This window comes from Bison bison, unplaced genomic scaffold, assembly GCF_000754665.1.
Source record: "Bison bison bison isolate TAMUID 2011002044 unplaced genomic scaffold, Bison_UMD1.0 scf7180017864274, whole genome shotgun sequence".
NCBI classification, from domain to species: Eukaryota; Metazoa; Chordata; class Mammalia; order Artiodactyla; family Bovidae; genus Bison; species Bison bison.
Window position 1 is genome coordinate 6,047,744 of NW_011494846.1, and position 15,493 is coordinate 6,063,236.

General features: G+C 42.6%; 1 protein-coding gene across 3 annotated transcripts in view; it reads right to left on the reverse strand.

Annotated features, from left to right (window-relative positions):
- MBOAT1 (membrane bound O-acyltransferase domain containing 1) overlaps window positions 1-15,493 on the reverse strand; it is a 111,205-nt gene that overhangs the window by 49,471 nt on the left and 46,241 nt on the right. For all 3 annotated transcript variants that reach the window (XM_010848819.1, XM_010848821.1, XM_010848820.1), the window contains 2 exons: window positions 2,027-2,172; window positions 1,094-1,171 (listed from right to left, as the gene is read on the reverse strand). In XM_010848819.1, the coding sequence (XP_010847121.1) occupies window positions 1,094-1,171; window positions 2,027-2,172 (224 nt within the window). The remainder of the gene's footprint in view (window positions 1-1,093; window positions 1,172-2,026; window positions 2,173-15,493) is intronic.

Genomic DNA, 15,493 nt, shown 5'->3' on the forward strand with positions numbered 1-15,493 from the left:
CAAAATTTTATTGGAAGTAATTACAAGATGATACACTAAAAAATTAAATTCCAATTCTTTTAAGAAGGAAAACTATTGTGCCAATAGTCTTATTAATCAAAGAGTTTTCCGAGGTTGAAATAAGGCATTTGCTTTTCCAGAGAAGTTATCAAAAATGAAGCCACTGAAGCATGAATGTGTTTTCAAGTATATTCAGCCATTCATTCCACAAATATTTACTGAGTCTTTACTTGTGCCAGGTATTGTTCTAGGCTCTGAGGCTACAACAGTGGAGAGAAAAGTCTGTGTTTTCACAGAGCTCACATTCCAGTGTTACTGAGAGGCTGAATTAATTCTGAGGTTTCAGAAAGACCACAGGAATCAGAGACAATACAAGACAGCCACTCCAGGTATTTTCCTGGATTGTCCAAGCATGCAGCCTTCAAGGTAGAATTAAATTACTTCTGCACTTTGAAATCAAAATATCATAGTAAGAATATTTCTTCCCTTTTTAACACTTCTTTGGGCACATTTAAAGTATCCAAAGTTTTGACACATGTCATACTCAGAAAATCAGAGCCAAGTTCAAGATAACAGACATATCCATCACCCCCTCCCCAGGCTGCTTCACACCTCTCATGATCCCTTTCACATCTCCCTGAGCCATCTTGCTGCCAGTTACCCCAATCTGATTTCTGTCACTACAGCTTAGTTTGCTTTTTTGAGAAGAGAATTCGTGGGATCTCCTTCATCCAGCACATTGATGATGAGATTCATCCATGGCACTGTGTGAGGCAATCACTCATTCTTTTTCATGGCTGAGTAGTATTCCATAAGATGACCACTTTCCAGGTTGGTGCCATGACAAATGAGGCTGCCTAATTCTGGTAAACTCTCTTTCCCCTGAGTCCCAGTTTGCATCACACTTTTTTTCCCAAACAGCTTTCTCCAAAGATCCCCAGAATTTAAGGTTTTCCATCCCTCCCTTCAGATATCCCAGAGAACTTAGGATATACCATATGTGGCTAATGGAGAAGGCATCTCTTCATCCTGGAAACAGATTTCAAAGATCATGAAAGAGCTCACCTTGCATTGTTCATCCCCAGGGTCTTACCTGTGAATATTGGATATGCTTGCAGTGACCATGATTCCATAGCACATTAACACCAGCACAAAAAGATGCACAGAATACCTGCAGGACATCGTGGGGAGAAAGGGAGGACACTGAACGTATTTCATATTAACATACCTCTTGGCTGTCTCCACCTCCACTCCCACCAAAAAGCAAGTGATCGGTCAACTCATGTTTATTTAAGAGAAAATAAATCAAGTATTTTCATTCTATGCAAATAAGATACCTTGAAACGACACTAGGAAGTCATGACATAGATCTCCAACTGCAGAGAAGAGAGTTCTTTCTAACTTTAAAGTATCAAGACCAAAACTGAGCTGCCCCAGACACCAACACTTTGACCTTGGGGAGATTCAAAATACTCATCATCCTTTCTCAAATTTTCACTGGAGGAGGAGGAGCCATAAGCTACTACTCTGAACAAATTCCCTCAAGTTGAACTTCTAGAAATGTTATAGAACTTCTTCCCCAAGAAGTATCCCTCCCATGAGATCTGCCCAGCTTACCTAGCAGAGAAAAGGCTTTCCCTGCTAAAGGAGGACACATTCCCGAAGACTGGCCCTAAAACTTTTCTTCTACTCTAAGTGCAGGATTAATGCCACTATCTCTAGCAGTGATGCAAGAAAAACACCAATAGCTATAACAGTTAGGAAAAGTTCCTTGCTAGGAAAATTCCATTTACATGATCTTGGGTGAGATCAGCAGAAGTCTAATTTTAAGAAAAATTCACTGAATTAACTTCTATTAGAGTCAATTTATTGGTTTCAGTTTCTGGAGATTCCTGCAACATCCCCATTATTTTACAATAAGAGTAAATGTCATATTTTTTCTTCCTTAGTGTCTGGGAAATGCCAAGAATATCTCCACAAAACACTCAAATGATAAACATTTAGAACGTAGGAGGTTCATACTCACCAGCCAAAACAAAAGATGACAAAATAGATGCCAAAAATGGTGGCAAATGCATGCCGGACAGCAGGACTGGTTTCACCGGGACTCAAGTAGAGGCGGAACCAGAAAGCAGCACACAGAGCAGAGAGCTGGCAGGCCACGAAATTCACCTGGACGGGGAAGCGAGAATCAGAACCTTTGCTGTTTGGCCCGAGTGTGGATTTTCTTTCCCTCCTCCTTGCAGACTCTACATCAAGATGCCTCTCAGACATGGATGTTTTGCTCGGTAGAGCACTCGTTTGGAGGAGGTTAAAAGATAACCATACCCTCATCTGGTAGAAGAAGTGACCAACCCAAAGGTTTCTTCTCCAGTCCTTTGAGATGAGGCAAAGCTGCTTTCCCACCGACAAACTGGAGACTTCTTATTGGAAAGAGCCTTAGTTGACTGTGAGGTCACTTTGCTGAGCGTCTTCCCTACCCTCAGCCCTTAGCATTATCCTAAGATAAAGAACGTATTCTTTTTGAGATGCCGATGAATCAAATCCTTGAGGCTTCCCTCACTGTGAAGTGAAGTGAAGTAAAAGTTGCTCAGTTGTGTCCAACTCTTTGCGACCCCATGGATTACACAGGCCATGGAATTCTCCAGGCCAGAATACTGGAGTGGGTAGCCCTTCCCTTCCCCAGGGGATCTTCCCAACCCAGGGATCGACCCCAGGTCTCCCACATTGCAGGCAGATTCTTTACTGGCTGAGCCACAAGGGAAGCCCAAAAATACCAGAGTGGGTAGCCTATCCCTTCTCCAGCGGATCTTCCTGACCCAGGAATCAAACCGGGGTCTCCTGCATTGCAGGCAGATTCTCTACCAACTGAGATATCAAGGGAAGCCCTTTCCCTCACTGGTACCTAAGAAAGCAAATGCTTTTCCAAAACAATCACCAGTTGGTTTGCGGGGGGCTTTAAAATTTTTTTTAAAATATGGACTGTTTTTTTTTTAAGTCTTTATTGAACTTGTTATAATATTGCTTCTGCTTTATGTTTTGGTTTTTTGGCCCTGAGGTATATGGGATCTTGGCTCCCCGACCAAGGATCAAACCTGCAACCCGCTGCAGGGAGTGAAATCTTAACCAGAGAAGTCCCTCATCAGCTGTTTTCTGACTCTAATTTTTCTCATTTTAAATTAACACCAAATAAGAGATTGCCCAAATCCAAGGGGGTATTCCAAAGATGCTCAGAAAAACAGACAGTCCTGTATTAAACTTTCAATATCAAAAACTATCTAGTTATGTAAAATAGGCACTATATTTCCTTAGAAAAATCTCAATGACCTCTCTCTCAAAAATATTTTACCTAAAAGAAACTATAAAATATTTATAATTTCCTAATACCCTTAGGTATGCCGAGTACATCATGAGAAACACTGGGCTGGATGAAGCACAAGCTGGAATCAAGATTAATGGGAGAAATATCAATAACCTCAGATATGCAGATGACACCACTCCTATGGCAGAAAGTGAAGAGGAACTAAAAAGCCTCTTGATGAAAGTGAAAGAGGAGAGTGAAAAAGTTGGCTTAAAGCTCAACATTCAGAAAACAAAGATAATAGCATCCAGTCCTATCACTTCATGGCAAATAAATGGGGAAACAGTGGAAAGAGAGACTTTATTTTGGGGGGCTCCAAAATCACTGTAGATGGTGACTGCAGCCATGAAATTAAAAGACACTTGCTCCTTGGAAGAAAAGTTATGACCAACCTAGACAGCATATTAAAAAGCAGATATTACTTTGCCAACAAAGGCCCGTCTAGTCAAAGGCTATGATTTTTCCAGTAGTCATGTATGGATGTGAGAGTTGGACTACAAAGGAAGCTGAGTGCCGAAGAATTGATGCTTTTGAAGTGTGGTGTTGGAGAAGACTCTTGAGAATCTCCTGGACTGCAAGGAGATCAAACCAGTCTATCCTAAAGGAGATCAGTCCTGAATATTCATTGGAAGGACTGATGCTGAAACTCAATATTTTGACCACCTGATGCAAAGAACTGACTCATTTGAAAAGACCCTGATGCTGGGAAAGATTGAAGGCAGGAGGAGAAGGGGACAACAGAGGATGAGATGGTTGGATGGCATCACCAACTCAATGGACGTGAGTTTGAGTAGGCTCCGGGAGTTGGTGATGGACAGGGAGGCCTGGCGTGCTGGTCCATGGGGTTGCCAAGAGTCAGACACAACTGAGTGACCAAACTAAACCGAACTGATACTCTTAGGAAAGAGCAAGGGACTTAACACAAAATATATTGAAAGGTTTAACCATTAAATTAACCCTAGAGAAAAAAAAATTAACCCTAGAAAAGTACTTTAGACTTTTCAGAGTATTCAGAATGAAAACTTCAGCATCAGTTTGCTTTTAGAAGGGATCAAGGACATAGTATCTGAATAAATCAATTCCTTTTGAAGTGGTCTTTCATGGCTCTTCCGCCATAATGGTCTCTGATTCCACATCTGACCAGCATCTTTTCCCTGAACTCTTGGTGCCCAAATGCAACACTTCACAATGGATTAAAAGTTTCCCCCTATACACAAACACAACCCACCCCTCCAACCTTCTTCCCAACAATGAGTCTCTAGTCAGTCCTCAGATGTTCCAGAGCAAACTGGAACCTCAGGGTTCCAGAGCAACCTATTCTAAGGCGAAAGTGAAAATACACAATGGCAGCACTTAGTTCTAGCAGGAAGGTTCTAGCAGAATTACTTTTCAATGACTAGAGGAACATCCTAAAAGGTACACCCTGAACCACAATTAGATACCACGTCACACCCATTAGGATGGTAATTACTTTAAAAACAAAATAATGAGCATTGGCAAGGATTTAGAGAAATTAGAATCCTTGTACACTGCTGGTGGGAATCGAAAATGGTACAGCTGCTATGGAAAACAGTACTGTGGTTCTTCAAAAAATTATAATACAGCAATTCCACTTTGGGGCGTATACCCAAAAGAACTGAAAGCAGGGTCCTGGAGAGATATCTGCCCACCAGATTTAGAGCAGCATTATTCACAACATTCAAAAGGCAGAGACAACCCAAATGTCTATCAACAGATAAATGGATAAGTAAAATGTGGTATAAATACATACAATGGAATATTGTTCAACCTTAAAATGGGGGAAATTCTGACACATGCTACAACACAGATAAACCTTGAAGATATTATCCTAAGTGAAATAATCCAGACACAGGACAGATATCTGATTCCACTTATATGAGGTACCAGGCTTCCCTCATAGCTCAGCTGGTAACGAATCCGCCTGTAATGCAAGAGACCTAGGTTTGATCCCTGGGTTGGGAAGATCCCCTGGAGAAGGGAAAGGCTACCCACTCCAGTATTCTGGCCTGTAGAATGCCATGGACTGTATAGTCCATGGGGTTGCAAAGAGTCGGACATGACTGACTGACCTTCACTTCACTTCATATGAGGTACCTAGAAAAATAAAATTTATCAAGACTGAAAGCAGAATGGTGCTTGCCAGGAACTGAGGGGTGGAGAGAATAGGATTATTACTGAATGGATATGGAGTTTCAGTTTTACAAGATGAAGAGAGTTCTGGAGATGGATGATTTGGAAATAGTTACATGACAGAGTGGGTGTACTTACTGCCACTGAATTGTACTACACGCTTTAAAATGGGAAACCCTGTATCATGTATACATTACAGTTTTAAAAATATACACAGGCTGGAGCACAATATCCATTTCTTTCTGTTTCCTAGTTCATATCAATACTGGTAGCTGGTAGGAACTATGACCATCTCTCCAGCCAAGAGTGGCTACCTGGCAACAATTCATACACGAACATTGTTAGATCTTTCCTCCTTTCCTCTCTGAAGGGTTAACAAAACTAGACGTTATATTTTACATACAATGTTACATTTCAGAAATAAATCCACAAACGGGTTTGATTTAATCTATGGGATCTACTTCCAAATAATCTTACAGGGAGGGAGAGTGGAGTGAGTATAAGTCAGTGGCCCTCAACTCGGGAGGGTGTGCTCCCCAGGGAACACTTCCAGTTGTCATAACCAGGACGCGGGGAGGGGTGTAGTGCTCCTGGCATCTAGTAGGTAGAGGCTAGGGATCCTGCTAAATATCCTACAAGGCACAGGAGAGCCTCCCATCCAAAGACTTTTCCAGTCTAAAATGTCAATAGTGCCAAGGTGAAGAACCCTGGTATAGATGAAACCAGGCTGGCCATGAGTTTAAAATTGTTGAGGCTGTGTGTTGGGCACTTGAAAAGTTTGCTCTACTGACATCTCCATGTTCACCTTTATGTTTAACCTTTTTCACAATAAATAGGTTTTTAAAACGACACAGCTCCAGGACTTCCCTGGTGGTCCAGTGGCTAACACTGTGCTCTCAGTGCAGGGGGCCTGGGTTCGATCCCTGGTCAGGGAGCTAAACCCCACATCCCGCAATGAAGACCCCATGTATCGCAACTAAGATACATCACAGCCAAATAAGTTAAAAAAAATTTTTTTTAAATAACACAACTCTGGAAAGCAAGTCACTGACCTGAGATAATACGGATTTTAAACCCTAGTGATTCCAAGTAGTTGAAATGAAGGTTTCTTTATCCTCATCAGAGAAACAGCTAAATTAATGAGGAAATACATATTAATATATGAACAAACCAAAACAGTAAAGAGATGATGCCTTCCTAAATAGGAAAAGAACCACCTTTTATGAAATGATCAAACTCCTGAAAGAAGAAAGCCAAAAGTGTCACAAATACAAGAGAAAAGGATTTCCCTTCAATAATAATCAGATTAAGTACTTGTCACCTCCCAGTCCCTGACCAGAAATAGAACCAGGGCTTCCCTGATGGCTCAGTGGTAAAGAATCCACCTGCCAATGGAGAAGACGCAAGTTCATAGCTCAGGAAGATCCCCTGGAGAACGAAATGGCAACCCACTCCAGTATTCTTGCCTGGAGAATTCCATGGACAGAGGAGCCTGGTGGGCTCGTGGGCTACAGGCCATGGCGTCACAAGAGTCAAACACGACTCAGAGACTCAACAACAGTCTTACCGGGCTGCAAGACCCAGCCTCACCACTTACAGGGTGAAGAGTTACAAAGCTCATTTCATCTTGGCTCCTAGAGCATGGGGTGGAGGTAATAACAGTAGTACTAGGGACTTCCCAACTGGTCCAGTGGTTAAAACTCCACGTTCCCAATGCAGGGTTCAATCCCTGGTCAGGGAACTAAGATCCCTCATGCCACATGGTATGGACAAAAAAAAAAAAATAGTAGTTGTCCTTCTCAAGTTGTTTTGAGGACTAAAGAAGTTAATGTAGAAGATCGCTCAAAACAGTCCTGGCACTGACAAGTACTTGCTATTAATATTATTCTATATCCACTAAATTATCACAGGAGGAGGAGGAGGCAACAGAAATGAGATGGCTGGATGGCATTACCGACTCAATGGACATGAGTTTGAGCCAACTCTGGGAGATAGTGAAGGACAGGGAAGCCTGGTGCCCTGCAGTCCATGGGGTCAGAAAGAGTTGGACACAACTTAGCCACTGAACAATAACAACACACAAACTGTGCATTCGATAAACTTAACACACAGTCCCCAGTTAAGTCACAGCACTAAACTGCTGTGTTGTTAAGAATTGGCTTCCCCAGTCTCTTTGTTGGCCTTGGACTGATTCCCTTTCCCACCCATCATTCAAGCAGCTGCCTAAGCCCTCCACATTCCTTTCTTCCCCAGGGACAAGCCACGCAGCCTAGGATGAGAGAGGCAATCCCTGGGTTTTCCAGTTCCTGAGTCGAGTTTTCTGAACCTAAAGCAGAGATAAATCTGAAAGTCAAAACAGTCTCCAGAACCTTAGGAAAGTTTTTCTTTTTCCTTTTTAATTCTGAAAGCTTATCTTCATAGCTGAAGAGCAAAACTGAAGAATTTAAAGCATGGAGTTTTACCATAATCCTACAGGGGAGAAAAGCTCTTAATGATATAAGAGCTATTTTTCGGCACAAAAGTTGATAAAAGTGTTTGGCCAGCAGACTGAAGGAGAGATTCCATGGGGTTGAACTAGCACTTGGGGCTTCCCCAGTGGCTCAGCAGTAAAGAATCTGCCTGTAATGCAGGAGCTGCGGGTTCAATCCATGGGTCAAGAAGATCCCAAGGAGGAGGGCATGGCAACCCACTCCAGTATTCTTGCCTGAAGAATCCCATGGGCAGAGGAGCCTGGTGGGCTACAGTCCACAGGGTCACAAAGAGTTAGACATAGCGACTTAGCATAGAACCACACAGGACCAGCACTTAGACACCCGGACAAAAGGGTAAAAGGAAAGATGCTCAGACCATTAAGTGGATGGGATTCCTAGAAAAGCCTAGAGGAAGCATGCAGGTATCACAGTAGAAGAGATGGTTGCCTGGCTTCTCAGAATGCAGCCGGGGGAGATGGCCAACTGTATAGAGAAGCACTCTAGAGGAACACAAAGATGGAGTAGAGACCAGCAAAGTCCCAATGGCACAGGCACCCGATGTCTGCCAAGAACACAAAAGCCTGCAACTCATTCCCAGGTGTAGAGGGAGACAAACCTTCATAGCCTTAAACAGGAAGTGAGTTGACTAAAACTGGCAATTCAGCTTGAAAACTAAATTAAGTTTAGTAGGGAAAAATGTTTAAAGTTCTATTTTTTTGTATTATCTGTCTGTGGCTATAAATCTTATTTTTTTAATATTTTGCTTTATATTGGAATATAGATGATTAACAATGTTTTGATAATTTCAGGTAAACAGCAAAGAGACTCAGCTATACATCATAAACATGTATCCATTCTCCCCCAAACTCCCCTCCTATCCAGTCTGTGTGACTGTAAATTTTAAAACCACAATTACCTATTAGAAATGTGCACCAAATTTTTAATACAAACACAAAAAAGACACCTCAATATTATTTCTAATGGCAAGAAGAAGCAAACTAAAAGTTCAACAATTAGTAAAGACACTGGTTAACATGTGAAAAAAAGGATACACCTGGCACCATAGTCCTTTCAAAAGGAATATGGTAGATAGTAGTTACTACAAGTAACACTTCTGACCAACTCCTGGAAATTTATTCATTGGAATGACAAAAAGCTTAATGCCAAAAGATAGTATTTATGAGACAAAATGAAGCAAAATCTACCTACATGTAGGATAATAGAAAGATAGTAATTAATGGTACTGTTCAGTATAACAGTATTAAAAATGGGCCTTACAAAGCACCTATAATAAAATGAAAAACATTTGCTATAACTAATAAAAAGCAAAAGATAAAACTGTATCGATATGTACAACTATATTTTAAACAATAGTAGCATGTGAAAAGGCAAAGACATGTAAAATTGAATATGGCTGGTTTATCAGGATGGCAGGGATCTTGGCAAATTCTTTGTAAACTTTTTTCCAATTTATAATTGCAATTTCCATATGGAATTTCTCATACACACAACACCACACACAATCAGGGCGCTTAAACTCATAACAATTCTTATTTAATTCTGCTTACTCTATCCTCAGGGCTGCATTTATTAGCACTTACTATATATATCAAGTTTAGGGAGGAATTAGGCATAAACAGAAGTTAACTTGAAAAAAACTTCATCTTAAAGAAAAACGTGCTTTTTACAGGCAGCAAAATGTCAGGAGTTAACCATGAAGATGGGCAAAGAAGATGAAAATAGATAGCTTTACTTTTAATAAATCCTTCCCTGGTGGTTTCAGATACTATAGAATCTGCCAGCAATGCAGGAGACCCAGGTTTGATCACTGAGTCAGGAAGATCCCCTAGAGAAGGGGATGGCAACCCACTCCATTGTTCTTGGAAATCCCATGGACAGAGGAGCCTGGCGGGTTACAGTCCATGTGGTAGCAAAGAGTCGGACACGACTGAGCAACTAACACTTTTACATGTTCATATTGAAAAGGAAGGTGTGCCAAATTTTTGTTTTTCTACTGATGCCCTCCCTCTAGAGCAGGAAAGCAAGCTGCATTTCCATTCGTGATGTCCAACAACACGCCCTTCACAAGGAAAGCATTGCCCAGGCCGTTCTGCAGAAGGAAATGGTATAGCACAGCTGTTTTGATCACAACCCGTATTCAGCAAGACCTCAATTTCCACCACTCTCGCAAGATTTCAAAGTCACGGCAAGGAAATAAAACATGTGCCCAGGGAGGTGGGAGGGAGTTCAACGGACATATGAATTCAACATATCTATGGCTGAGTCATGTATGGCAGAAACTAACACAATATTGTAAAGCAATTATCCTCCCATTAAAAAAAAAAAAAACAAACATGCCCAAGGGTTTGACTTATTTCACCAAAGGCCCATCACTTAGTGCTTAGTCGCTCAGTCGTGTCAGACTCTTCATGACCCCATGGACTGTAGCCCGCCAGGCACCTATGTCCATGGGGATTCTCCAGGCAAGAATACTGGAGTGGCTTGCATGCCTTCCTCCAGGGGATCTTCCCAACCCAGGGATGGAACCAGGGTCTCCTGCATTGCAGGCGGATTCTTTACCAGCCACAGGGAAGAACAATCACAATGAGCTGCAATCTTCCAGTGGAAGTTTTTGATCTTTCTGCTCTCATGTGCTGCTTGAAAGGCATTTCTTGGGGATTTATGTTCCAAAAAAAAGCCCCCAAACTTTGCCAGGAGCGCAAAACACTGCCTTCCTCCTAATGAAGAGATGCAAGCTGGCTATTTTTAACAAACAGCAAATATTAACAATCCAAAATTATTTCCCTACCACAGTGATTTACCGGCGGCTCACCAATGAGACAAAGGCAGCTGTTCAGGCCTGGAATGTTTTTCTCAGCAGCACTGCCTTATATGCCCCAAGACGAAACCAACCTAATTAAACAATTCCTTATTTAAAGGCAAGCCGTCCCTCTCTCACAAACAGTGCTCTTTTGCATTGCCTCCTACAAATGAATGTGGCTGGGGAAGAGAACAAAAAATGCAATTCCTTTCTGTACCACAAAACAAAAAGTGGCTGTACCATACTCTTTAGCTACTTTGCACTTTCAAAGACATCCTTGTCAGACTTTAATTCCAAGCTCCTTGGGAGGTCAGCAAGAAACACCTTCAAATCTGTGATAAGCCATTTTCCAAGCTTGTAGGTAAGCAAACAGTACTTAAAAGTGATAATCAATGTGCAAATTTATAACCAAACTCCTAATTGATATTCCGTCTCATTGTAACAACACTATTTTTTTGAGTGCTTACTAAGTGTCAGGCAGAGTAATAAACTTTATACAGACGAAGTCCTTTCAGCTTCACAACTTTATGAAGTAGCTTACTCCTGCTTTACACAGGAGGAAAAGAAAAAACAAAGGCTGAATTCACAAAGCCAGTGAGCAACAGAGCCAGAATTTAAAACCTGGCCTATGTCCCCACTGAAGATACTATATCACTTCCTTCACCTTCAAATAGTCTGCCCAGAAATACTATCACTCTGGGGAGAATTCAGTAGCTGCCTGTATTAGTTTGCTAGGGCTGCCATGTCAAAGTATCACAGACTGGAGGGCTTCAACAACAGAACCTTGTTGCCTCACAATTCTGGAAGCCCCGAATTCAAGATGGCGGCAGGGTTGTTTTCTTCTGAGGCCTCTCTCCTTGGCTTGCAGACGGCCGACGTCTCCCTCCCAGAGGGTCTTCCCAAAGACCTCATTTAACTCAGTGACCTCTTGAAAGATACTATCTCCAAATACAGTCACGTTCTAAGATACTGGAGGTGGTTGTTTGTTGTTCAGTCACTCAGTCATGTCTGAATCTTTGCGACCCCACGGACTGCAACACACCAGACTTCTCTGTCCTTCACCACCTCCCGGAGTTTGCTCAAACTCACCTCCATTGGGTCAGTGATGCCATCCAACCATCTGGGAGTTAGGACTTCAGAACTGGGTTTTTGCAGGAACATAATTTGGCCTGTAACACTTCCCAACAAAAAACCCTCGACTCAAAGACAAGGAATGAAACAGACCTCATTTTCCTTGTGCCTGCAGGTGGGAAGTTAGCAACACCCAAACCAAACTGTGAGGGATGCCCCCTCCTCGCCTGGAGGTACGTCTCAGCCCACTGCAAACGGGACTGAGAGGGCTTCCCAACAGTGCCCTGGCCTCCCTGCTCCTACTTAGGTCAAAAGCTCATTAGCCCACAAAGGGTTCACACTTGTTGAGAAAGTTCATGACCCCTCAGCCTTTTGTTTCAAACACACACGTGTAAGTAGTAACAATTGGCACTGATTGAGCATGTATGTGTACTGAGCAACACAAATACAGGCTGTTTTTCTAAATGTATGTGCTCAGTCACTCGGTTGCTTCCGACTCTTTTGCAACCCCATGGACCGTAGCCTGCCAGGCTCCTCTGTCCATGGAATTTCCCAGGCATGAACACTGGAGCAGGTTACTGTTTCCTCCTCCAGGGGAATCTCTGATTCAGGGATGGAACCCTCATCTCCTGCATCGGCAAGGAGATTCTTTACCACTTCACCCCTATCATCTCACTGAATCTTCCCAACAATCCTCAAGGATTACTGAGGAAACCAAGACGTAAAGTAAATGGCCCCAAACACTCAGCTCCAGGGCAGCTCCAGGAGTTAAAGCGAGATGCTTAGTCATTGCCTGTGGTTGTCTCCCAAGACGTCAGGCTTGTCCAGGGGGAGGCTTTAATTAAGCTGCTCAAAGTCATTTCCAACAACTCTTCAACTTGTGCAAACTTTCTCTCTGAGCTTTTAAAAAAAATTTTAATATGGACTATTTTTAAAGTTTTTATTGAATTTGTTACAATATTGCTTCTGTTTTATGTTCTGGTTTTTTGGCCCTAAGGCATGTGGGATCTCAGCTCTCCAACCAGAGATTAAATCCACACCCTCTGCATCAGAAGGCAAGGTCTAAACCACTGGACCACCAGGGAAGTCCTGCTCCCCAACTTTTTATACTCACTTAACAAGCCTCTTTCCACTAGTTCAGAGTAAGTCATCCAGTCCTTCTGGAATGAGATAACCCTCCCTGGTGGCTCAGCAGTAAAGAATCCACCTGCAATGTAAGAGACGCAGGTTCGATCCCTGATCCAGGAAGATCCTTTGGAGAAAGAAATAGCAACCCACTCCAGTATAGTTCCCCGGGAAATCCCATCAACAGATGAGCTGGACAGGATACAGTCCATGGGGTTGCAGAAGAGTCGGACACAATTTAGCAACTAAACACCTTCTCAGAACAGTATCCTATATACTTGTTTAGGGTTTAAATTGTACAGGAAGACTCATGGCTGACCTTATTCTGTAAACATCATGCCATGCATTTATTATAATTTACAATGAAAACCCTTTAGAAACTGACTCCAGTGTATACAAAGGGGAAAATACTTAAGCCACCTCTTTAGCCATGGCAAAGAAAAACCTTAATATAGGTGGGTAGTATCTTTTAAGGATTTCCCTCTAGCTTGCCTCCCACCTCATAAACCACATCCTTATAAGCCCTGGCCAAGTAGACAGAGAAGACTGGATAGATTTCAGGATTATTTGAGGAATCCTGGGAAACCTTGCCCATAAGCATGCTGTCATCCACCTCCCTGGAGATACCATTTCCCCATTAGAATTAATTTCATTGTTAGTCAGTTAATAATAGCTAGTATTTAGAGTAGTCTTCCCTGGTGGATCAGATGGTAGAGAATCCGCCCGCAATGCAGGAGACCTGGGTTCAATGCCAGGGTCGGGAAGACCCCCTGGAGAAGGGAAAGGCAACCCACTCTGGTATTCTGGCCTGGAGAATTCCAGAGAGAAGCCTGTTGGGCTACAGTCCACGGGATCACAAAGAGTTGGACACGACTGAGTGACTAACACTATCAGTATTTAGAGGGATGGCTAAAAGCTTCATTTGGGTTTTTCCATCACATCTTACAGAAAAACCCAGATGAACTTTTGACCAACCCCATATATTCCAGCACTGCTCTAAAGTCCTTCTGCCTGTAAGTCATAGATAGGTTACAAAATTTTCCTAAATATCACACATTTAAATGGGGATTTAAACTCAATATCACACACCTAGTAAGTGGCAATATGGGGATTTAAACTCGGGGAGACAGGGTTCAGAGTCCATCTGCTCAGCCCCCCTAGAATGATTCATTTAGTTCAATCTTCTCATGTAATTCCAACATCTCATTTTTCAGATAAGAAAAGCGGAGCCCAGAGATGGCCAATCACTCAGCCAAGTTCATAGTCACCAAGCAACAAACTGGCCTGATTCCAGTCCAGAGCACCCTCCCAAAACTCCCCACCAGCCTTGGGTGTAGGGGCTTCCCTGGTGACTTGGTGGTAAAGAATCCACTTGCAACACAAAAGATGCAGGAGACACAGGTTCGATCTGTGGGTCAGGAATATGCCCTGAAGAAGGGCATGGCAACCCACTCCAGTATTCCTGCCTGGAGAATCCCATGGACAAAGGAGCTTGCTGGGCTACAGTCCACAGGATCACAAAGAGTTGGACATGAACGAAGCAACTGAGCACACGCATGCACACCTGGGTGTGGGGTGAAAATAAAACAAGGTGCAGGGGAGCCGACAGGCCCATCTAGAAACAAGTTCTCAGTGAAGACCCCTGAACTGCCAAAGGGAAGGGGGGACACCAGCTGCTGAAGGCACCACTGAACACACAATGCAATATTTGCAGACAACTTTATGATATTTTTAATTGAGATAAAACTGACATATAACATTATATTAGTTTCAGGTGTACAACATGTGTCAGTAGCTCAGCCATGTCCGACTCTTTGTGACCCCATGGGCTTCAGCCCACCAGGTTCCTCTGTCCATGGGCTTCTCCAGGGAAGAATATTGAAGTAGACTGCCATTTCCATCTGCAGGGGATCTTCCTGACCCAGGGATGGAACCTGCATCTCCTGCATTGGCAGGCGGGCTCTTTATCAGCTAGGCCACTAAGACTCCCTTACAGGTTTACAATGTAATGGTTCAGTATTTGCAAATATTGTAAAATGATCAACAGAGTAAGTCTAGTTGATATCCATCACCACACACAGTTACAACTTTTTTTTTCTTGTAATCAGAAATTTCAAGATCTACCCTGTAGTTACTGTATAACACAGGGAACAATATTCAATATCCTGTAATAACCTATAATGGAAAAGTAATCTGAAAATATGTATATATACATACATATATGTGTGTGTGTATATATATATCATGAAGTGAAGTATGAAGTGTTAGTTGCTCAGTCATGTCTGACTCCTTTGTGACCCCATGGACTGGTGCCTGCCAGGCTCCTCTGTCCATGGAATTCTCCAGGCAAGAATATTAGAGTGGGTTGTCATTCCCTTCTCCAGAGATCTTCCCGACCCAGGGATCTAACCAGGGTCTCCTGCACTGCAGGCAGATTCTTTACCATCTGAGCTACCAGGGAAGCCCATATGTATCTCATAGCAACTCTCAACT